The 25,804-nt window shown below is 39.9% G+C and overlaps 1 protein-coding gene across 3 annotated transcripts in view; it reads left to right on the top strand.

Annotated features, from left to right (window-relative positions):
• The window catches only part of LOC116313913 (GDNF family receptor alpha-2-like), a 70,576-nt gene that overhangs the window by 35,866 nt on the left and 8,906 nt on the right, over positions 1–25,804 (top strand). For 2 of the 3 annotated variants that reach the window (XM_039621274.1, XM_031731754.2), the window contains exons 5-7: positions 13,697–13,809; positions 14,746–14,886; positions 19,562–19,704. In XM_039621274.1, the coding sequence (XP_039477208.1) occupies positions 13,697–13,809; positions 14,746–14,886; positions 19,562–19,704 (397 nt within the window). Of the gene's footprint in view, positions 1–13,696; positions 13,810–14,745; positions 14,887–19,561; positions 19,705–20,662; positions 21,644–25,804 lie in introns of those variants that run through there. The other variant, XM_031731755.2, reaches the window with a different exon arrangement.

Raw genomic sequence — 25,804 nt, 5'->3', positions numbered from 1 at the left:
GTTTCTTTGTGTTAGTGCCACCGAAAGCAGGTGAAGCACAACAGTTGTTGCCAAATCAGCTGTCAAGCTCTTTTCGTTCTTTTTTTTAACCTCCAAAACCGTGTGCTACATCTGGCCATCAACAAGCTTCATGCCCAGCCAGTTGTAGAAGTACTCTGAATTCATTTGTCTAATAGAATAAAAAATTCCAGTAATTTTAAGCATTTAAAAACTCATTTATGAGCCTAATGGGGTTCAACCAATCATTAGACCCTTGAAAGCTCACTGCTAAAAATAATACTCGTGATATGAAAATTAACAGAAGGGAAAACTTTTGGCTACTTTTTCATTTCCCAGTGTGACAAGTGATTAGGCAGCTGATAGAAGTCACTGGCAGTCAGCGATGGGTCCTGAAAGTGCACCAAGTCTCCTTCCAATTATATTACAAGTGGAAGTGGAAAATAACTGGTTTGTTATCTACTCTAGATCCCTGAAACTCAGAAACCACCCCTTCTTTAAAAAAGTATTTTTTTTAAATAATTAATGCTTTAATCTTTCAGTTTTTGTGTCCGAAACAAATACCACAACATTGAAAAAAATCACTTAAAGCATCTTTAAAAACCTCATCTGCTAATCTCCTTATTAAAAAAACAATGTCGTAAGTGTGAAAGTCAAAGTGACACACTATTTTTCCTCACTTTCGGGAAATCTCGACACACGCGATTATATTCTTAAAAACAAGAATGATACCATTGCAAACATTGAAATTAGTCGAGCTAATGACGCACTGCAGCATTTCTCTGAAAGTTCACTTCCAACCTTGTTCCTCAGAGGTGAGCAGCCTTCGAGTCGAGTGTTAATGGCAAAAACATAATTTCTCTCAACCAACACTAAATCCAAGCGCACTGTTAAAGTAGTGAAAGTCTATCACCTCTCCTCCAATTTATGATTGTCTCGATAATTACCTGCTTGCCTGCTTTGTGTAATCTGTTTTCAGGCTGAGTTGCTTTCTTTGACCTTTAGACCCTGAGGTGTCTGTGCTGTGTGCCTCCTTATTGAGAAAGATGAAATAGAACGTTAAAGCTCATTATCTGTGGCTGCGTAATGCCCCACCGAGGTCAACAGCTCGATGAGCGCGTACGCACTCACACAGCGTGGATGCACCTGTGTATCGACAGAGCAATTCAGGAGCTGCACATGCACACGCAGATCCCCGTGCTCGCGTACAACCAATTTGAGCTTGAACGTAATTCTGATAATCCACTGTTTGTGCATTCCCCTGCAGTGAATAAGTGCTGCCATGCAAGAGAATGTCACTACGATTCAATTACAGCGGGCTGACACTGTTCTCAAATTGGTGCTCTTTTTTTTTCCTGCTGTGGGATCTCTGTTATCACGCCATCCTGCGACGTATTCCTCTCTCTGTTGCATGATGCCACACGTTACAGGATCGCTTAAAGACTGTGGAAACATTTAGCTTTTTCATTTGATCTGATAATTCACTAAAATATTAAGACATCACCCTCTTAATTAACACTTGTTCAGTCGCTCTCTAATTTACTATTATCGAGTATGCTGTATAAGCAGAATGATAAAACTACTTTGTCATGCTAATGAAGACAAAGTCCCCAGTTTGCGGTATGTTTTGTGAAATCCTGGTGATAATCACAAATGAACAGTCTTCGAAGGAGCCCTCTTTTTAAACACAGAACACAGCAGTGCATCGGCAGAGGAAACTTTCATTGGCTCCCTTCTTCCCTCTCAGAGATTTGTTGATAAAACCAGCGGAAGATCACTCAAAGACAGGCCTGTGTTCCCCGGGGATGCCTGTCTGATGCCAAACAGGGGATGTGCAGCTAGCCCAAACCTATTTCGTTTTAACACAAGGGACAGTTTGAGTGAGGGAGGAGGGAGAGATAATGAGACGGAGAGAGGAGGAGGAGGAAGAGGAGGGTCTCAGAATCGATTTGGGCCGCACAACTATACTGCAGCAGGTTGGAGGTCAGTGGTTTGGTCACACGGCTGTGGATCTCTGCAGCAGACTCCACAGGCCATTTCAAATTCAAGCATAGCTCCCTGAAATATACTCTGCTAAAGAAGGGTCACAACTCAAAACACACCCTCATCTATTTTATTATTTATTCTAAACTCTTAAAGACTGCAATTTCCTACTTTAAACTTTACACTTATAAAAAGCCCTCAGCTACTTTATTTTTGGAGTTTTACCTTGAGCGTGTTGGATGCCAAATTGGCGACGATTTTACCTTTGGAGACTATTCAGATTGCTGCAGGTGGAGCCTAGAGCTCAATCAAACAAAGACTAAATATTTGAAAAGATTTCAAATAGCTAATTTTGGCTTGGGCTTAGATGGCATATTGCTCTGGAAGATTTCCTTCTCTTCCTCGTCTCTGAGGAGGCAATTGTTGACATACCCTGGGGCTGTAGATGGACAGGGAACAAGCATTAAATGGAGCAGCTCTTATTTCTTACAGCTTGCTGTACTTCCACCACAGTTATTACATTATTACCTTCCATAATCCGGCGCAGGGAGACAAAAACAGATTTTTTCCGTATTTCCCTTGCTTCCTCTCCTCTCTACTTCTCCACCTTGTGGTATCTCAATCCTTCCAGTGGATCCAACAGCTATTCATTTGGGACTGCCGAGTCCACAGAGTGACAATAGGCTATATTTGGATGCACTGTTTTGGGGTACTATAGTGTGTGTGTGTAAGTGTGTGCGCACATGTATTCATGCAGAGAAGTTCCCTGTCCATTTCCATGTCACCTTACGCAACACAAGCTCAATGAAGCCCATCCCAAAGAGCACTGAGCTGTGTATGTGTACTGTATTGATTGTCTAGGGGATCAATGCAACACTTTTATCTTTGATTTATGTCCCCTGGTCTTCAGGCTCACTGGTTGCTCTTTGATTGAGTTCTTTGGCCACTGGGTTTCAAAGTGGGCAGCAGAGAGAGACAATCGATCCCTGTACAGGTAACCTGACCCAGTTTGAGAGAAATAGTGTTATCAGTCTACTTTTGCTTACAGAAAAAAAAACAGGGTATTGCATCCCCCCCCTCTCACACATGCACACAGAGCCCTGAATCAACAATCTTCTCTGTTGCATCCAACAATTCAAGCCTCCACTGCGGGAGAACAGCGTAGGGGGAATGACTGCCCCACATGGCATTAACCTGAAGTTTCTGAAAGAAATCGCAATGCTGTTGCCCTTTTATCTGCAGTTTTGCTCTCACGCATTCACTCACATACACCTTTGTTCTCTTGCACTTGTGAGGAACCTCACCATGATCCCTGGTCTCTAATCCTTAGCTTTCCAGTCACACGTAGGTCAGTTCTGCAATTTTAATAAGCATCCAACACTAATATGCGTGGAAGCTGTTTTCTCTGAAAATGAAGTAATACAACATCTACAGGAATAGCGGCCACAGAGATATAATAACTATTTCTCAGGAAGATGACTACTACAGTGTGTATGGGAATATGTATGTATGTATTAATCTGTTAAATGGTCCATTATGTTCACATTTATTTGCTAACTTAGCTTTTTCCTCCAGATGCTTTAAAGCTAAAACAATTAGCTGAAAAACATAAAATCCCTCTGAGGTAAGTGGAGCAACAAAGTCTGGTGATAACTCTCTGTGGCTTTATCACTACTCCCTACCTATTTATTCCAGCAGTCCTATGTAGTTAAAGCAGTAGCTTTCTAGAACACCAACCGGCATGATGTAGTTTTCATATTCTTCTACTTTCTGGTCCACTTGGTGTCTACTTGTTAGACATTCAAACATGGTGGAGATATTGTGATGGTCTGAGGCTGTTATGCTGCTTCAGGACCTGGACGACTATAACTGAAGGAATCATGAGCTCACGACAGAGGTCTGAAATACAGTTTCATTCACCTCTGAGTCTCTTAAAGAAAACAAAATGAAGGCTTTTGAGTAGCCTAGTCCAGCGATACCCAACACCCGGGACACGGACCGGTCGTTTGGTACCAGGCCTCGAGAATTGAGGCTTGGGTGTGAAATTTGTGGTTTTCAGGGTTTTTATCGTTAACTCGTTTTCCCTAGGTCTTTTCCCATGTTGTAGTTGTGTGTCTTATTTTGAAAGAAATATTTACATGTTACCATAGTGACCAGAGAGCATTAAGGGGCAGAGAGGAGGATGTTACTCTCAATGTTGTTGGTACATTTCAGGAGGATGCTGCTAATAAAGTTACACAATTACACAGTGGATTAGAATTTATTATTATATTTACAAAATACCACAGTTTTTGTCTTGGTCGTATCATTTTGTTTTGTTGTATTTATTGGCGACACCTTAAAGGCTGGTCCGTGAAAATATTGTCTAATTTTAAACTGGTCTGTGGTGCAAAAAAGGTTGGCCTAGTCAGTGTCTGGAGATGAAGCCAACTCCAGTGTGGCTGAATTAAAATAATTCCCCAAAGAAGAGCAATGTGAAAATTCCACAGTGTTGTGAAAGACTCATACTGGCATCTCAAACACTTGAGTGCAGTTCTTGCTCCCAAGGGTGGCACAACCTTTTATTAGGTTTTAGGGGGATAGACTTCAATAGATTTATTCCTTTAATAAATGAAATCATCATTTAAAACTGCATGTTTTATTTACTTGGATTATCTTTGTCTAATATTAAAATGGGTTTAGTGATCTTAAATATATACTAAACAATAAGAAATCAGGAAAGCAGCAAATATTTTTTCACAGCACTGTACCCTGTAGTGTTGGGGAATTAACAAGTTTCTGCAAAAAGAAAAAAAAATAGAGGGTATGCAGATAAAATTTCTTTGACTGTGGTGGACTGTGGCCTACTTGCCACTATAGAAAGTTTACTACTTAAGTGTACACAGGATGCAGTATTGATTAGCTGTGCAACAACACTCAAACTAAAATGGAAGAAAAAATACTTAATGAATGAAGCAAGGCAGCTAAAACACCTTCTATGTAAGTTTTTATTCTGTATCATTGTATCCAGTGTTAATATCTAATTTTGACTGATATTGGAGATTTAAATCTAAATCCATTCTTACAGGTAAAACTAAGGTTAATCTCTTTAACACTACTGAAGAAGAAAGGACTGACTGAGCTGTCCTCGCTTTCCAGAATTTTTCCCACTCTCAACATCTGAGGACAGCGTATAAAAGCATATGCGTAGACAGAAGATCTTCCTTACTTATCCTCAAAAGTCTGGGCTCAAGGCAGTACCTGGACTCATTCTTTTTTCTGGTAACATTACAAGCCATCGAAGTGAATGTCTTTTCTGATAGTGTTAAGCTGGCTTTGCAAGCAAAGCGTGTGTCAATTGGCGACCTTTTCCTTGTGCATAGTACAGTTTGTGGCTTTAATCAGACATCGGCTTCAGCGGATACGTGCTTAGCTTGCTGGATACACATGAGAGCACCACAAGGAGTGAAAGAGAAGTAAAAGAGAGTATAAGAGAGTAAGAGAGGGTAGAGGGAGAGAGATGGGGGACTGAGTGGAACAAAAAGAGTTGTGCATTTCACTGCAATGTATGGATTAGTAAATGCATTTACTTTCCTAATTCTAATCTCTGAGGGAACATGGTATAACGGAAAACTGTAGTGATTACTAGATGTTCTCGGACCAGAGAAACTTTCCATAGCTATAAGTACAGTCAGGGGAAGTAACCCTTTCTTGTGTATGAGCTGGAGATGATTATATTGCTTGCAACTTTGCTTTAAGGCTCCTTTTTAGTTCCTCTTTCAGCATAGGTACTCCTTGAGTGTGCTCCCGTGGTACCATATCTATTATTAATGCCAACATTATCAATAGGGCTTCCGATTTATCTACAGTACGATCGCTCTGTGGTTTTGAATGTGTCAGTTAAGGCCGACTCGTTCACTTCTTAATCACTGTTACTTTCAGATCCTCTTTATACTTACAGAGACTTGCTAAAAGCTGCTGCATGTAATGCTTTCTATAAACATTTCCACAGAATCATTTTGCATGTGGCTGATCGTTATTTAATTATTGGCAACAACTGTACGTCAGCAATTTGCTTTTTTTTAGGAAAAGTGAATCTACTTGTTTGATGTGTTCACTTTGACTGGTTCGTTTGTCTTTTGGAAACTCAAACAAGTACAACTTTGAACAAACTATTCACTTTTTACCAAAACCGACACTGCTGGACAGCGTGTGCCATATATCAAACATCTTTCAAAATTCAATTTTGTTTTATTTATATATTGCTCGTTCACATCTCAAGACATTTTGCAATATGTTGTAAGTTAAATATGGGCCTCTACAATATTAGATAAGGAACCCCAACATTTCAGCTATGCCCATCGAGGAAGGCCGTGACAAACGCAGAGGAATGTCTCATTTTAAACAGAAAGAGATCTTTAGCAGAGCTAGACTCACAGAGGAAAAGCCATCTGTCACAACCATTTTGGGGCTGAGGGAAAAGCGAGCACAGAGCAGAGGAGGACAGAGCGAAGGAAACAACAAGAGAAAACAGAGTGAAGAGAGTAGTTGAGAAGCACTCCTCAGTGCATCATGGGAAGTCTTCCAACATCCTGAGCCTTTAGCAGTTTAACTAAGGGGTGGTTCAGTGTCACCTGATCCAACCCTAACTATAAGCTTCACAAAAAAGGAAAGTTTTAAGCTGATTATTAAAAGTAGAGAGGGCGCCTGTCTCCTCTACCCGAGCTTGGAGCTGGTTCCACAGGAGAGGGGTCTGATAGTTGAAGGCTCTACATCCTATTGTACTTTTAGTCTGAGAGCAAAGTGCTCTGTTTGGATGATATGGTACTACAAGGTCTTTAATATGTAATGGGGCCTTATCAGAGAGGAGAAAGATCTTTTAATTGAATTCTGGATTTAACAGGAAGCCAATGAAGAGTACGTAGCTTTCTTGTCCCTGTCAATACTCTGCAGTGTTTTGGATTAACTGAAGTCTTTTTAGGAAGCTTTTAGGACAATGTGGTAATAATAAGGAATTACAGTATTTCAGGTTAGAAACAGCAAATCTATAGACTAGTTTTTCAGTGTGATTCTGAGACAGGATGTTTGTAAATTTGCCAATATTAAGTTTATTTTATATTCTTCAACTCACATCAACAATCGTCTCAAGGTGCTTCATACTGTAGGTAAACAACCTACAATATTAGAAGAAAAAACAAGAATAACACGACCCTCTATGTTCAAGCACGTGGCAGCAGTGGAAAGGAAAAAGAGTTTAATAATTACTAATGATTAAATGCAATAGTGGTGTTTAAACACACGGAGGGTGAAAAGAGAAGAAACGCTCAGTGCATCATGGGAAACCCCCCGGCAGCTTAAGTCTATTGCAGCATAACTAAGGGATGGTTCAAGGTTCCTTACAGTGGTGCCAAAGGCCGAGGTAAGAGGCCAGTGAAGTATGTGGTTAGTCACAGTGTGTCTCTGGTTTTTAGAGCTGAATACAATCATTTCAGTTTTGCCAAATTTATAACTTCCCTTAACTGATTGCACTTAACAGAGGCAACAAAACAGAAAACATATTATCAGACTTCCCTCGATGTATTGTTAGAGTTATTACTCACCATGGAGGAAAGAAAACACACTTGATGGGAACTTGGTATGTGTCTTTAAATGAAGTCATAGTCGTTTCTTTTCATAATAACAAAATCAAATCTAACAGTGACAAAGGTATTATTGAATTCAATATTACTCCTGCAGACTTACGCAGTAATTAATCTCTCTGTCACTGGGAGCAGATTGCTTTGTAATGTCACCGGTATAAAATGGGTTCACCAGCAGTGTTTGTACGTTCAATTAAAAAACCAACTCTTTAAACTGAGCAAATGCAGAAGAAAATCAAATCTGTCTTTGAAAATTCTGATATTGATTCTTCTTCATATGTTAAGATCCAATAACTCGGCACAGCTAGTTTATAGTTTTGTGACCTGTAAAATGACTTTGAATGCATGAGAAACTGAGGCGGTAAAATAAGCACTGATATTAAAGCCAGTTTCCTGGTCAACAAGCAAGAAGCATTACTATCGTCCATACGCAGCTCTTTTCAGATGGTCTGTCAGACTTCAAATGGTTTTGATCTTCTGGTTAATAATGCAGGACAAACTGTGTCACCAGCCAGTTTTTGTTGGTTTCAATTCTCTGCTGAGTAAGGGGTTGAAAGGTTGTTTCATGTGACAGCTAAGCTAAACTGCCTTGCGCTTTGACTCAATGCCATCTGTGCACAGTTGGCCTTTTAAAGCATTGACTAGGAATCCCGATGAGTACAGTAGATCTAAATGAGGCAGGCCTCTGTCCAGACACATTTTGGAGAAAATAGCAATGGGTGAAACAGACAATCACCTCTGACTAGCGCCATCTCAGGGTGACCGGCAGAAGCGTAGGGAGAGAAAGCAGGAAAAGGAGACACTGCAAATTGTCTGTTAGTCGTAAGAAAAAATAACTCTGACAGATGTTATTCTATTTTAATCAAAATATATTCATAGCACTCCACTCACAAGGTAAGTGCTTCATTGTTAGGAGTTTCATAATAGTTTTTTGTCATGTATTGAGCGGTGCAGAATAAAAGAGTGTCAAAACGGTTTAATTGTGAAGAAGAAAAAAAACAACAATATTGCCGGGCCGCATTGTTTGCTTTGGCGTTTAACAGCTAGTGACAAAAGAACTGCTGAGTGCTGTCGACCGAACCACGGTCAAATTTACATGCCATGAATTTGCACATGAGCACCTCTAGCTCATGACAATTGGTTTATACAAAATTGACAACAGGACATTAATGAAGAAGGAGAAGAGAGGTGAAGCGAGGAGAAGATAAGGTCAGATGAAAAAAAAAAGAGGCGAAGGGAAGAGGGAGGTAGCAGAGGGGAAACATCTTTTGTTTTTTTCTTATTTGCTTCATGTAAGAGATATTATGTTGGCAGCTATTGTGTCATGGTTATTGTTATGCTTTCTGTAGATGACTGAGCGATATGGTTTCTAAAGACTCTCTAGGCTAAAGACTGTGGGAAGCGATAAGAGTGAAAAGCCATAATTTCACATTTAACAGAAAGTATCATCCGTAGAAAAAAACTCATAATTGTAGACAGAGCACAGAGGGGAAATTCTCCAAGCCAGCTAGGACTCTCAATGAACTGTTGTTTTTCAAATGAAGCTATTAGAAGACTTTGGAGTTTGATAACTGTTTTTCCTTGTTCCTCTCCTCCTTCACAAGGAAATGGTTTCTAAGACTGACACTCATCTGATTTAAGTCACATTGTTTGTCATGGGCATCGAGTGATAGGAATAAGAATCCATATAAAAAGCCATTAGTTTTCTATTACTGCCAAGCTGGATGGACAGGCACTCAGCGCTCAGCCGAATCACTGTGTTTAAAGTGTCAGGTTGGTTGAAAGAAGTCTACCTCTGTGGGGGCTCCCCCTGCCACTTCCCTGGGGGCTGAGTGGCTGAAATGACCATAAAACTCTGTTGAGCTAGACAGCCTGTAATTTCAGCAGTGAGAGGCGCTTTGCCGAGGTATAATGGAAAGCCCGTGGAAGCCATGAAATGCGCTGCATCCTGGTGTTGGAACACCATTGTCTGAACACTCAGGACACCTCTCTAAACTTTAAATTACTGTTTTTAAGCCATCATTGTCTGAAAGAGCTCTGCTTCTAAAAAGAAACACGGTGCTTGTTCAGTTTCTTTAATCTTCCGTGGTCTTTGCCATTCTTACAGAAATCTGACGTTCACATTCTGTATTAGTACAAAAGTAAAAGACCTTTTGCCCATAAGATACAGAAAAATGGTGCTTCGAAAGGTTGCTTTGTGTAGGCACAATAGAGTTGTTCTCTCTCCCCTCTGTCGTATCTTTTTTATCATCTGTACCATGATTGTGGGTACAAGTGCCTTTTTCACTCTGAATGGAAATGGTTGAGAGGGGCCTTTGAGTGAGGAGGACAAGTGTTGAGAGGGGTTGCTTTGCATTTGTCTGTGTATGTTCTTTTTTTATTATGAAGGCTACTTACGTATTGTGTGTCGCTATTCGATCATGCGCGTTTCTGTGTCTGCACTCGTCTCTGCGGTGATGGCGGCGCGAGCATAGCGTGGTCAGCTTACTGAAGCGAGGTTTCACATGTGATGTTAGCAGCATGTCACGTCGAGAGGCTCTCTGGGGTGATTCGTAAGGAGGGTGGATGGAGATGGAGTAATGAAGTGTGTCTGAGTGGGGTTTGCTGCTGGAAGTCCAAGCGCCTTTTACGCCACGCTGGCTACATTTCTGCTATGATGGCACAGACACACAAACAGACAGACAGACATGGGAAATTGTTATATCATTATCCCACATTTAATCTCAGCCAAATATGCTTCTCCTCTTTTGAAGACTAGCATGACGGCATATTGGTTTTTAAATCACTGCAATAAAAGAAGACCTTTCTCTCTGATAGACTATGCTGTGTCCTCTACAAGTTTCACAGAAGACAATTTTAATCCTATGTTATTCACAAAAAATAAGATTTTAAGTATCATTCCATCTTAGTTATTTTTGGAAAAGGTATAAAAATTATAAATATGTGATCAAATATTTCCACTCTAGAATATTTAAGTCTAGCAGTGTGTTTAAAGACAGAGCCATATGTATATTTTTTTACATTAACATTGGCCCTTTTAAAATTATTATGGTGAACAGTAGTTGCACCACTGCACCATCAGTTTGCACCATCAGCATATTGTTCTTGTTTTTTAAATGCTTTGTATTCATGCATCCCTCGCTCAGTGCATAAATACAATGCTATAAATGCATAACTCTAATTTTCTTACCGTGTAAGTACAGTATGTGTAACTATTCATAAATAATTTTAGAGTTTTGCTGTACAAAAGTCATAATTCACATATCTTTTCATGCTTTTCTTTGAAGAAAACACGTCTAAGTTTATATATTTGGAGGATTTTTATCTCAGACCTTTTCAGGCAATTTATTACCTGACTGAGACCATCAACGGGAAAAGACTTCATGTATTTTCCCTGAATGTAAATTTGAGGTAGCTTTATGGAGTCAAGAAGCAGTAAGAGGACAATGCTACTGGCACAAGTGGAGGTACATTTTTACATCTTGTCAGCAGTGGTTGGACAGCAAAACAATAGGAGGGAAAAAAGGAGCCACAGAAATAAACAGTAATGTGTCTGTTATGGAGAGCTGTATCGGTCGTGTATACAGTGGCAAAGCTGTTCTCAGGCAAATGAAAGACACACTGAAACTTGTCTGACTCCAGCACAGACATATGCAAATGAAGAAACAAGCAAAACAAAACAAAAAAAGACAATAATTTTGTCATGCAAAATAGAAAATAATATCTTCATCTGAACAAACTGAATAAAAAACTTTAAATAATAAACATCTCAACTTCTTTCTTTTTTTATGACAACTATGAGGAGATCATTGTGCGGTCCTGTTACTGGTTGGATCTTTCTGTGGACTTTAAATCTTCCTGTAGCGTCTCTCTCTCTCTCTCTCTCTCTCTCTCTCTCTCTCTCTCTCTCTCTCTCTGTGTGTCTTGCCAAAATTCTTCTTTGGAGTTCTGCCGTGAGTGTCTATGTTTCGCAGGAAAATTGACGAGACACAGCTGGCGGATTTTTGACCTCTGATAGATGGTCTTGTCTCTCCAGATGGTCTCATGTCTTGCTGTTGCGGCTGTGTACTATCCTTTCGAAAATTCCAGGGTTTGAGCCTTCATTTGATATGATGAAACCAACATACTGTTTCCAGACTGCTGATTTTGATTTCAGAGTTGATGTCTTGGGCATTGTTAGGTATGAGCTTGGCCTTTCCTTTTTCTTATATCCATACCAAAGCTGAGGCTTCTTTACCAAGAGCTTCCACAAGCTTGAGAGTTTTCTTTCTTTCCCTTCAAAGACATGAATATAAAAATGTGGGCTGGTGATTGTTCTTCCTCCAGTGGTAACTGTGCCTTCATGCTGTTTCAAGGCATCTTTCATAATTCTCCAGGTGTATGTTGGAGAGGGTGGTTGAGAGTAGATCCTTGATGATATTCCGACTGTAGTACCAGCTGCCCATGCTGTCATTCAGGAGAATAAGGCTTATATGCTTGACATACAGGTGTTTGCTGATTCAGACCAGGTTGACGTTATCCTTCCACATGGTGGGTCACGAGGCTGCATGCCACATCCCATCAAAGGCCTTCTTGAAAAAGAGGAGCCCGTAGTGGGTGTGGAGCAGAAGGAACAGCAGGTTATATGCTGTTTGGAAGGTTGGTGGTTCGACCCTATGAGGAAGCACTTGGCGACAGTGGGAAGGAAAAAAACCCATTTAACAGGAAGAAACCTGAGACAGAATCAGGCTTAGGCAGGAGCAGCCAAGTGCCATGATGGGCTGGGGGTAATGGTAGGGAAACAACTGATGATTAAATACTTTGCTGTCTTTAAACTAAGAAATCATTAGCTTAGCTTAGCTTAGCTTAGCGTGAGAATCGAAATAAAGTTTTTATTTCACCAAAATAATAATGAAACCCTTATCTAGAAATATACGTATGTTGCCTGAAAAAAATACAAAAAGGGGCAAATTCATGTGGCAAAAAGGGGCAAATTCATCAGACATATAAAGCGTGTAATACATATAAATGTGCATATAAATAAAGCATATTCACGTTTCTTTTCAAAATGAGCAAAAAGCGCTGTTAAGATAAAACCTGCAGGCATTCTCACCGGTATCTGAGTCCAAATTCATTTCTTTATGTAATTCAAAATATGTCACAATTATGACAGTGATGCGCTTCTCTTAAATACAATAAAACCCCTCATATTTGCTTTTGAAACCCACCATGACATCTGACAATAAAAAAGAAAACAGAAGAATGAGCTGCAGACAACCACTAAGTTCCTTAGATGCTTTGGTTATCAGGTAGTGCTGGGTCATTAGCTTATCAACCATTCAACAACCCAGATAGCATATTTCATCAATACTAAACCTATTCTGCTGTTTATATGTGTGTTTTTGTGTGTTCACTGGGACAAGACAGCCCAAGGTAAATTAAGGTACCTTTGAACTTAAGGCCGAAAAAAGTGGTCAGACCAGGTCAGAGGGAATGAGTCATGCACTCGGAAAGAAGCAAAGAGGAAAAAGAGAAATGCAGTATGGATTGTGATTCACATTGTGGGCAGCTGTGATGTGAACAGTACAGACAGCGCAACTTTACTCACGCTACTCCCAATAAACCTACTTAAGTGGATTAGCAATGCCACCCTGGGGCCCTCCACAGACTTAAAGCTCTTATCACAAACACACCGAAACAAAACATACTATTTTTATCAGTCTCCTTGGTTTGTGGGGAAAGTGAGTTCGGGAGATGGTTAAGAGATCCAGGATAAGCACAGAAGCTATGACCAAAAGAGCCGTATAATATCTTTTCTCATCTTTACACAAATGCACTACGACTGGGTCCCTGCTGAATATTACTAATAGCTTGTTGGTTATGAGGCATAAGTGTTTGATATTCATGACACCTGTTGTAGAGGCCTGGGAACAGATGTTGTATATACTTTCCCAGTTTGATGCTGGTCATAATTGGCAGCTGCTCTGTAGAAAAAACTGTGCCAAAAAAATTACGCCCAGTTTTTTGTATTTGTGTGTTTTCATCTTTTGCGTGGACTTTGTGACTGAGCCTGTGCCTCTCATTCTTTGTCTGTGTTGTGCATCGTGTTTGTTGTGCAGGTCTAGGCTGGCTGATTACAAAGAGAACTGCGGAATGACTCCACACGCAGCGAGCACCTGTCCTAACCAAGACAATCACCAAGCCTGCTTGGCCTCCTTTGCAAGGCTCGTTGGTCAGTACATGGCTATGTTGTGAGAAAAAAATAACAGCAGTGAAATTTGTGGACACAGAAAGGAAGATTCAGAATGTCACTGTTTTTTTTTTTCTACCTTTCACACACATAATGAAATAAAGAAAAATACTCCAAAAGCACGAGACAGCGTGACAGCAGTCCAGGCTGCTTTCATCATGAGGACCAGACAGCGGAGTTAAAACTGATATCTCCACCAGTACACTGGGCATCAGTTCACTACTAGAAGTAATTAGGGAGCAGAGGCACTGAGAGAGTGTTTACTTAATTAAAACACTTGATGAACATCTGTTTGCTCGCAATAAACGTTAAGTAAACAATATGTACTGACTAGTAGATGCATATTTTTCAGTCACAGCCAGCAGCAGCTAGGTAATGCTGTGGCAGTACCACAGAGCTTGCTAAAAAAAAATAAATCTGAAGGTAAATTTACACAAAAGGGCTTTTTCTGATGCTTAGTGGTTGCTGAAGTGTCCATATTTCTGTATCAGTCAATGCTTCCCCACCATGTGTCATAAATCATGCAGTATGAAGTGATGATATGCCACGGTGGTTCCTGGATTTCTCTGGAAAATACAACACAGAATGTACCAAACACTCATGACACCAGCTAAAAGCACTGACACATTGAAACATTTGGAAAGTAAAATGCTTCGGTACTGTAGTGCTTTATTCAAACAGGGCACACACTTCCTAAAGCAACTACTTTGCAAAATATTTATAACATAATGGCCACTTTCCATTTAAAATAAAGCATAATGCAATTGTTCACCTCCCTGTAAACTCCAACAATGCAGTGCAAACTCATACCTGTGACTAACACCTTGTTGTGCATTTTGTATGCAATTTGCAGTAAATGTAATCCATTATTGTCCATTAGTGACACATAACTGCATTTGTGTGTGGATGCCCTCGCAGGGACGGACGTGACTCCCAACTACGTGGACAGCAGCTTCTCCAACTGGACCATCTCCCCATGGTGCACCTGCAAGGGCAGCGGAAACCAAGAGGAGGAATGTCAGAACTTCCTGCGGTACTTCACCAATAACGCATGCCTAAGTAAGCCGTCACAACTCATGAATTCTCTGAAATGTGTTTTGTAACTGATAGGGGCCAAACAGCCATGAATTATTGATAAAAGCACAAGCATGCGATGTGGAACTTTCTCCTTCAGCCACGTAAGAGCAGCAAGAGCTGTGAACTTCAGTCTTATGCAACTTTAATGGTTTCATGTCAGATTCCGGTTTTCAGTGTCATTGAGCTCTTCAGCGAGATAACTGTGGCTGTGATGTTTTTTAAGTGTGGATGTTGGCGGCATGACTGAATGTGGAAATAACAAGAGATGTGGTTAGAGGGTGTGGGTAATAGATAGTTTTTAGACATCTGAAAATCAAAACGTCGGCATGAAATGAGGTGCTTTAAAATTTTTGCAAATCACTTTTATTTCAAAGAAGAAAAAAAACATCTTTTGTGTATTTAATAATGAAATAAGGCTAGAAGGATTGCATGTAAATATTTGTCAACGAAGGATTAATGCACGGGTGGATGGACTTGAAATCATTATATAAAATTGTCTTTTAGACAATTGAATACAACCTATCTGCAGATACCCCTTTATCCACAGATTAAGTTGGAATTAAACGTTCTTAGTTTCTCAGAAGCAAGTAATTTCTTATCATTTCTCATCCCTCCTTTGGGCAAGATCTGCCCAGACTTTAATACAAAAGAAACCATTTGCATGTCATTTTCACATTCAATCTAAGAGAGTTAAAGGGCTTAGGGGAGAAAAATGTCATGAAAAGGAACAGACTAGCGCAAATGGAATAATAGGGAGAGCTAAAATACATATCATCTGTATATCTAATGCATAACATACAGGGTGCAGCGTGACAGAAGGGTTTCTCCAAATATCTTTATGCTTTTTCACCGAAAAGTAAAATATAGCAAGCTCCATCCTTGCTATGGTGTAGCGAGCAATGTCATCAGTACTACAAGACACCATTGCCTTTACCATGTTCTATTGTGTGGATAATGCTTTCAGACCATTTCAATAGATTGCTGGGTTACCGTTTTAGCTGAGTGTGCAGGATGAGGGATGAGGCTGGGAGCTGAGGAGGCGTCTCGAAAAATAACACAAAATGCAGCATCTCCTCTCTGCAGTCGAGGGGAACAGGCGATAAACTTCAACACACCGGGAGGTAGATATACACAAAGTCACAGTGCAGGAAGATGCATATTCAACCCCCTTAATCTGAAAGACATTTAAATAAAATTTCATTCAAGGAAAACAACATAACCATGGCAACTGTAGCATTAGTAAACAAAAATAAAAGTTAAAATTTTTTAAAAAGTTAAAGAAAAAATGGGAAGGTGTAATGCAAAATTTGGTAATACATGTAAGGAAAAAGAAGTTAAAAGGTAAAACTATTCAATCACCAAGGTCAGTATTTCATATTAATATGATTGGTCTCTGATGTTTTCTCTCACATTATTTTAACCGGTTCTTATTGTGCAATAGCTTTAATGCCACCACTTCTTGCAGCATGTAGCATTTGATTAGCAGTGGCAAAAGCAGCTGCTGTGGCCACAAGTGTTAATTACCCATTCTGGTACATTCAATTCTTTTTGCCCCTACCGACTATCAATAGGTGATTTTACTGTGTACAAAAACAATTTAGTGTTATTGGTGCTGAATAAATACAGCTGTTTGCATACTAATTGCAGCAGGATGGAAACCCCTCCACAGTGTATATAACCCTGAGTTGGATAAGCAGAGGAAAAAATGGATGGGTGGATATTTTAATGGATGTCTTTCCATTAAAATATCTAGGTAGTGGCTAAACGTCCTTAAAACTGATGAGTTGACAACTTCAGAAACAGCTGAACATCAAGCAAGTGCAACAAATCCAGAGACAGCAGCTGTGATTTGACCTTAATATACTCCACTTCTGCTGAACAATGGTTTTTAATTAGAGAGAAATACTTGAGTCCAACTTGTCAGATTTTCCCAGACTGGGAGTCTCAGTCTGCTTGGAACATCTGCGCAGAAACGCTGTGTCCGGCAAGTTGTTAGTGAGCCAAGTTTCGGTCAGAAGAAGGCAGAAAGTCCAAACGTACACTCAGTCTTATCCAGATATCTAATTTAAAGTTGGCCAGAAAAGTGAGGAATCACAGACCCGAATGTGGTAGAGTTTTGGTTAATTAGCAGACTGGCCTGCTCGCTCCTCTTTAACTTCAATGCGCTCCACTTCTGTTGAAAGAGTTTGCTTTGATCTCAGCATCTTGGCAACACTCTTTTTATAGGAAACCACTTACTCTGCTCATATGTTGCCAGGACAGGTGTTGGGGTAAAATTAGTGACTAAGACAAATCTGAAGCTGTTATTTAAAGGTAAAAAACGTTAATTATAACAATAATATGTCACTATATAGATTCTTCTTTTATCTTTGCCATGTATGCAAACTAGATTTATATCTGTTTACATCTTGAGCTAATTGTATTGCATCTTCATTACCAATTTCATTATGTAATTAAATTCTTGCAGCTTTAACTGTGCTGTAGATCATGAGAAAATATTTAGTGTAAACCTTTAGATCTTCAGCAGAGTTTATTTTGATACCTCATCCCTCACAGCATACTTCAAGTGAAATCAGAAAAACATGCTTTAGACCGTTCTTGAACTGTTGCCAATTTTTCCTTACAAGCTCCAGCAAAAACAATGGTCCAGCAGAAGACTAGATTAGAATTCCGATTTGTATAAAATATATTGGGGGCCGACAAAGAACATTCCAGCTTAGAGGTATTATGACAGTCAGACCCTGACTCCCCCCTTCCCCTGTCTCTGCTTCTCTTGTTCTCTCCTTCCTTCTCATTTCATCTGTCCCTGCAGGTGCGACAATACAGGCTATGCCCAGGGGTTAAAGGAAAGCTTAATATGAGCCGTTAAAAAATGGAATTGCTGTTGGCGATGAGCTTAATCACTCAGTGGAACATTTGGGTGCAGTAAAACATCCTGGGTGGAGGCCCTCCAGCCAACTAGTTTGATCTATGACTTTATTCACCCATTTCACATCTTTGAGGGGGATTGCTAACCATAGCTGACCCTGACAAACAGATGCTTAACATTACAGGTCTTAGCAGCACTCCACTAGCTCTCGACTGCTAGCATTGACATTGTTAGGCCTCGCCAGTGAACTCGATTTTTCTCTGAACCACTCTCCTGCTTTCTAGCAGAAGCCCAAATTGTCAGTGTCGACCAGCATGAAAAAATATGAAGTGTGCTCTTCTGTGTGTTTTGTGTGCAAGTGAATGTGCATATGTGTACCTCTGTGAGTGTCTTTGCTGTGCAAATACTTGTGTGTGCGTGTGTCTGTGTGTAGGCGGACCAACAAATGTGACAGACAAATTTATGTGGCCAAGCACCGGTAGTACTAGGGACTGTGTAGCCATCTGATTATGCATGTGCATTCCACAACTATCCTATTTGTCCTTTGTGTGGTGGTGTGGAAATGCCATTTCTCCTTTGTTTGGGAATGTTTTGAATTTGATCAGTCACATAAATCTATTCAAAGTCATCTCTGCATGCTGACCTTATAATGGAGGTGGTTGCCAAGCAATTACATGCCTTGCCTTCTCTCTGGCTGAACAAAGAGAAACAAGCCTTGTGTTTTAAACGGATGAGTGGTGAAAAGGTACTCAGCGCCTATTTTTACCATATCTAGCTGGAAAGCTGACTGAACAGGGATTTATCACATTTCTACAGAGACACACACATGCACTTAGACACAAAATTAAACACATGTGTACAGCACATCTGCAGGCACTGATATGCTAGGGCTCGTATGTATTCACATGCTGTCCTCTGTTTGAACTAGTTGATTTGCCTCTTTTAAAAGATTGTATTGCTTTTCATGCTAACAAACAAATTAGGACTCATCTTTGCAAGTGTGGACATTTTAACGCTATTTAGTCAGCTCGTAGCAGTTTGAGAATGGCTGTTGCATTATAAGAGAGTTTTTTGTAATATGCATGAATCCAACATAAAGCAAAGTTGGTTGTATTTGATAAATATAATCTGTTGTGTCGCCGCAGGATTCGCTTGTAAAAGATCATAGAAAACACAGATTAATTCGTGGTACAGTTCTTTCGTGACTTGCTCCTAATCTAAATGCTGTCACACTACAAGACAATCATCTGTGATAGATCACAACATCTGTGTAAATGGAAACTAAAAAAAATGCTCAAAAGGGCAAAAAGGAAAATGTATTTATTGACTTCATTTATAATGCATGAAATACAATTAATTAGCTCTCAGATGCTTGGCACAACTGTATCAATAATGTATCGCTAGAGGAAGTGATTCATTTTATTGCCTTATCAATATTTTGTGCCGCCGCTAATAAATAGCATAAATTTGCGAGGCAGTCAAAAAGGAAGGCATAACTTACAAAATAAAACATAAGGCAGTGCTTAGTAATGACAGACAAAACTCTGATAGCAATTTGTGATTAGTTTGGCATATTACTCTGAAGCTTACTGACAAAGCAAAAAGACTGGCTGTCTGTGCTCTTTCTGCTCCATCCTTCCTCAATCTCAGTCAGCCTTCCCTCATTCCTTTAGTTGCCAAAGATTGGGCAGGGTACCAAAAAGTTGACTTAGAGCTGTCTGTCTGCTAGCTGGCTTCTTGCTGGGATGGCAGTCAAACCCAAATGACTTTATGTCTCTGTCCCTGCAGGAAATGCCATTCAGGCCTTTGGTTATGGGATAGACAACACACAGAACAAAAGTGGGCCTGTCCCAGGCCCCTCAGCGACACCGAAGCCAGACCCTGTATCGACACAGGAGATCTCAGAAAATCTCCCCGTGACTATCCCAAAGGTAAAAGGTTCTCATTGTTTCATTACATGGGATATTTTACATGTAGATGTTAAATGTGATGGCAAAATGTGATTTAGAGTTATTTACTGCCTGTTTGGCAATCGGGTAAGCTCTACAGTTTGAAGGCTACTAATATGAAGCTTGTGCGTATGTTCAATAAGCAAGATCTGTAATCACTCATCTGCTTGCTTTCCCAGGGGTTCGACTGCTAGTCTATTCTTTACATTGCTCCCACTTTCCCACGCTGCCAGACTCAATACTGATCATTACAATCTGTATTACAGTCATTACAATCATTACTGTAGACCAATAATCTTCTTGCCCGCCTTCTTTGAGCCAATCAGCCTCCAGTCTGAGTGCATTAAAACTCACTGCAATGTGCCTGATCATGCAACAGCTAACAATCATGTTTTGTTTTGTTTTGTTTTTTTATTCTGTACCCTGTCACTGTAAGATTGCTCTTTTTGGGGGAGGTTCTGTGCTATATCTTATCAATGCTGGGATTCCTTTCTGCCATGATGGGTCATCTTATCAGCAAATAGATCTCAAGAAATCATATTCAATTCTTTCAAATGATCTCTCCTCACTGAACTTGCAGTTGATCGTGACACATTTAGGTCAACTTACTGTAAAAGTTAAATAGATGTGGATTTTGCTTCGTTTTGTTTTGTGTCACATCAAAAATATACATTTTCATCTCTTTCCTGCAACTTCTGTGCATACATTTGATAAAATGGACCAATTGCAAGGAGAATCACAAAAAGACTCCTCCGCTCTCTCTTTTGTACAGTGGCAAAATAATAAAACTCAGCGTGCTGCACCGTTCACATTCGCATCACATACAATCTCTATGCTTGTTAAAGCAATTGGCACATCAAAACAGACGCTTTATGATAACACAGTTTATGCTACACCCAAGATGATGACATGTGGTTGAAATATTATATTTTTCTTACAGACAAAGAAAGAGTGAAAGGAATGGGAGGTGGAGGCTTAATCTGGATTAGAGGTTCTAAAATACTGGCCCAGGGCCTGTTCTCTGCTGAATGCTGTCTACTCTGAAGACTGCAGTCAACTCAACTATAACTAGGTTCACTGTCTGGAGCAGAAAAACATTACTACTTTTTTTTTTATGCTGTGCTGCACAAATGCATAGCTCTTTGTCTTTTAACATAACTCTTCTTCATTTTCTCTTCAAATAAGTGTAAAAATGACAGAATTAAATTATCCACCAAAGTCTCTCTGCTACTAAACAGAAATATTTCACTTTACACTATAGGTCGAGAAGAGGCTTTTCTTTTTATCTAGCTGTTGAGTTGGATTAGTTTTCACAGTGAATTACGGCTGTGTTTTACAGATGTATTTTAGATGTTCTGTGCAGCTTTCTAAAGTAAGAGTAATGATGCTTTTCACCTTTGCAGGAGACCCATGTACCCATGTTTGGCAGCGGTATAAAACTGTGCTTTATAAAATATTCTGCTGCTGATGTTGTTGTTCATGTCATTTTTCAGTGACTGTTACATATCCAAATCCAAGTAATGTGCACGGTTTAGGAATGCAAATTTGTGTTCTGAATGAACGACTACCATTAAGACATTTCGCATCAGAGCCGTTAAATGTTCACCCTGCAACTGAGTCATGCAGTTTTGTGCTTTGCACACAAACCCTCGTTGATTGGAACACAGGAAATTAAAACCTTATGTCGTGATCACTGCGTTTGAGCCTTGTTTTCGGTCTCGAATTTTTAGTTAATATGTTAAAGTTTGAGTTTCTGCTTTGTTTCTCTTGTTATTTCTGTTTATAAAGTTTAGATTTTTGTTTATTTTATTTTCCAAATCCATTTTTTCCCTATTATTATTCCACTGCTGTGCTTTCTGTTGGATTGTTTTGGAGTTTGCATTATTGCATCAGCCTAATAAAACAACTCATTTTTTGTTCACTCGGTCTACCTTGTGCATGCTATGTTTGGGTCCAAGTTCTGCAAACCTTGGACCCAGCAGTAGAGTTTGAACAGCAGCAGGTGGCTTTCTCCGTTTTTGAGAAGGATTTTGGAACTGAAGCCACAGCTCACCACTGAATATGAGCCAATCTCCAGAGGGGCTTACCAAGGCAATGGGGGCCTCAACCAGTAGTTGTGCTCCTGAGGGAAGCCATACCTCAAGGCTACCAAGCCCGCAGGTCCAACTTCCACCAGAAGTCAAAGTGGGTTAAGTGTGCAGCTAGATTGCCTGCCACCTGCTGTTGCTCCTGTCAACTGCCCAAGCCAGCATTTAAATCTCTGCCACCTTCAAAGAGGGACTGCAGCCCTTGGCAGCACTGCAGATTGCAGCCTCAGCAGCCACTTCCTGAGTGTTTTCCCAAACTCTGTGCCCCGAGTTCCTGTTTTTTTTTTAATTCTGGCTACCAGAATTAACCATGTATACTGTGTCCAAACCAGTATCCCCTGTTAGACTGGGGTCCTTAAAACTCAGCCTGTGTGTCCTAAACTGTCCTAGCTGAGTGTCTTGTGGTGCCAAAGCTGGTGCAGCCCAAGTCATGTGCCTAAGCAAGTAGAGCTTGAGGCAGGCTTATTTGAGGTGATTGGCCAATCTCACCAACGCCTCAAAACCTGAGGAACTTCATTGCCTCCACTGGACACCTGTCTCGTTACCCTTCAGTTTAAAATTAGCTGATTACCCCCTTGTGCATAAATAGGCCTGCTTAAATCGCCCTGCATCTGTTGTACTTACAAGTGTCCCTCCATCGTGTACTCCTGTGATTCCGTTGGATTTCTTTTGGCTCATTTTTGGACTTTTTGTCTCTGCATCTGCAAGAAAACAGCTCACTTTTTGTTCATTTAGTCTCCCTTTTGTGTATTTGGATTCCAATTCTGTAAAACCTGACACCCTAAAAATGTTGCAAAGAGGAAAATTAATGAATAAGCACAGCTGATAACATTAACAGTGTGTATATTACCGAAAGGTAGAGAAAGAGAGAGGATAGCAGAGGGGGAATGGGTGGTGAAACCGCTTTCTCCAAAGGTTTTGTGTGTGTGTGTGTCAGTATTGATGCACTGCTCAGTGCCTGTCTCACTGCAGCATGGTGTTTAATTTATTGTAAAAATGGTAATTAGGAAACAATAAGACGTGTGATTACTCAAGCAGGAAGTTTATAATTAGAGAGGGAGCTGGTAGCGACATTTTGGGCGGCCCTGAGTTCTTAGACAACTATGCCTGGCAATTAAAACTTGTCAAACTTCCATGGCAGATAAATTGGGGGTGTGTTGTTATGGTATGAGTCCTCTTGGCAGAAGACTGACTGTCCAGAGCTGTAAATCTTACTGTGGCTCATTGAGTAAACATGTGGTCTGAAGCTTGGTCCTTTGAGCACTGTAAAGATGCATCCATATTTAGGTATAACTGAGCAGTGCCGTGCTCCCAACTCCAGTGGTGAGGTTACGCACGTGATATTTGTGTACCCAGTTTAAATGTGCATTACAACAAACTGATACAGTTTCTAAAGCAAACTAAGTCTGTTTTGAATGGTAATTATCACTTGTTTACAGTGTCATGTCACCAGTATGCAAGGTCTTCCACCAACCATTTGGCCCTTAAAACCTCATGTGTTTGGAAGTTTTGTTGGCATACTGATTATGTTCATTTGTACACACTGTTTGGTTAAGGCACCAAAATTACTTCTCTGGGAAGGCACTAAAGTCATTTGATTACTCTTTGGAAACAAGATTTTAGTTTAGATTAAAACACACCATTTCACTTCACTAAACACATATTACAAAGCTCAGTGTTCCAGGTGATGAATAAGCATCAATCCAATATTTGTGTCAGTTGTTATTCCTGTACCGCCTTAAAAAAGCTACTTTTTTTTTTTAAGTGAGTGAGCAGCTCTGTGCAGCCGATCTGTTAAATTCAGCTCTGTGTTGTTCAATATTTATGTACTATGCCAGCAGTGTACTGGTGGCAAACAGTTCTAAGAGTTTATGGAGGGAGCTAACTGCAAACAGTTAGCGGTTTCGAGGTATTTCATGTCCGCTACATCAAATTTTCTTTGCAGTAGTTTGTGGATTGATGATGGGTGAAAAGCTCAGACGAGTCTTCCTTGTCAGCTTCTCTCCCTCTCAGTCTCACACTTGTTATGTTCATTATTTATTGGACCTGCTTTAACATACCAGGTTGTCCTCGGCTCCACTCTGTGCGTGAGGAGATGCACACATATAAAACTGGGAGAGGACAAAGGCAGCAAAGTGCAGTATACTAAGGTGAAATTAAACAAATGCAAAAGGACTCACCATTCATTTGCGTTATGCTGGTGCTGATTAAATTATTTCACTAATAAACACAGTTTCAGTGAATAAGCTTGCATATATTTATTAGCCATATTGTGCTTTATGAAGTTTGGAAAGTAGTGTTTAAGTTCAGCCCTACGGTGGCCCCTAGAGACAAAGCACGTACAAACTCCAAAACACATGCAAACTCCAAAACACTTGCAAACTCCAAAACACTTGCAAAATCCAAAACACTTGCAAACTCCAAAACACTTGCAAACTCCAAAACACTTGCAAAATCCAAAACACTTGCAAACTCCAAAACACTTGCAAACTCCAAAACACTTGCAAAATCCAAAACACTTGCAAACTCCAAAACACTTGCAAAATCCAAAACACTTGCAAACTCCAAAACACTTGCAAACTCCAAAACACTTGCAAAATCCAAAACACTTGCAAAATCCAAAACACATGCAAACTCCAAATCACAACGGAAGTGCTCCAGGACGCTAGGGCAGTGTTGAGCTCAATTTGCAAAATAAACGGCAAGTTTGTCTGTATGGGACGGTCTAGTCTCCGTCGCGCTTCCCAGGTTGCCTAGCAACCATGATACTAACCGCTGGAAACGTGTCATACAACTTTGTTTGACAGAAATGAAGGAGAACATATTTTGTTCATTTGTTTGTTTGTTTCTACAAGAGCTTTGTGTGATTTGATAAGTATCTGAGGCTGAGACCACAGGACTGTAAAACATGATTTTTGGGCTTCATTTCTGTAATGAACAGTCATTTAAGATTAGTTAGTAAATAACAATTAGCTAATGTTGTTCATGAGACTAAAGTAATATCACTTTGGTAATGTAAATATAATATGGCCAATATTATAGTTATTATATTAATCATTATTAGCTATTACAGCAGTGAACATGAACTCTGTGTCAAATACTGAGCCTCAGTACAGATTCAAGTTGCAGTTATCTATATGTCTTATCACCTTAAATCTTCACTCAAAGAGAAGTATCTTTGACAGTGCATATATAGGTGTATCATATATAAGAGACAAATGTTGTTCCTTCAGTATGTTGGCATTGCTAAATTTGGCTCATTGCTTACATATATTTATAAAAAGAAAATGTACAAACTGTGATAACTGTTTCTGATAAAATGAAGAGTAGACTGATATATTAAATATTCCTTTATTGGGTGAGAAAATCAGACCATGTCATAACTGCTTTAAGTCATACAGAATAGATATCAGAGCCTTAAACAGGCTGACTTCTGCTAAATGGGTCAAACTGGGCAGAAAGTACACAAACACATAACATCCTTATAGAATATGATGTAACACTATAGATCAACTTACCTCAGAATATATAAAGCATATAAACAATTACAGCAATATGATGCAACAAACACAGCAGTGCTACTAATCCAAAATACTCAAAGCTTCATAGAACTGAAACAAACATGTATTTTTAGCTCCATTCTGCTGCTGATACATACTTTAGGTTTCTGAATATTAAACTTGTTGCTGCCTTTCATAGTGTGTAACTTGAAGGCCCTGAGTACTTTCTCCCACACTGAAAACACTGGGATGATAACATTATTTGAACATTACCTAATAAGACTGATTCAGGACAGACAATTAGTTATGTTAAACTTTCCTAGCAGTCCTTCACAAACAGGGAACAGTCTGTCTATTCTCTCCATCTGTCAGCTGCTGCTGGCTCTTCCTCCTCCTCTTCCTCACACACTGCTGAGTTTGTCCTGGTGGATCATCAGGGTGCAAAGCCTCACAGATGATGTGCAGCAGTGGGTCCCTCAGTCTGTCCTCACTCTG

The sequence above is a fragment of the Oreochromis aureus genome, linkage group 12 (assembly GCF_013358895.1).
Source record: "Oreochromis aureus strain Israel breed Guangdong linkage group 12, ZZ_aureus, whole genome shotgun sequence".
Taxonomy (NCBI): domain Eukaryota; kingdom Metazoa; phylum Chordata; class Actinopteri; order Cichliformes; family Cichlidae; genus Oreochromis; species Oreochromis aureus.
The sequence above is the reverse complement of the archived record's forward strand: the minus strand, read 5'-3'. Positions and strand labels throughout refer to the sequence as shown.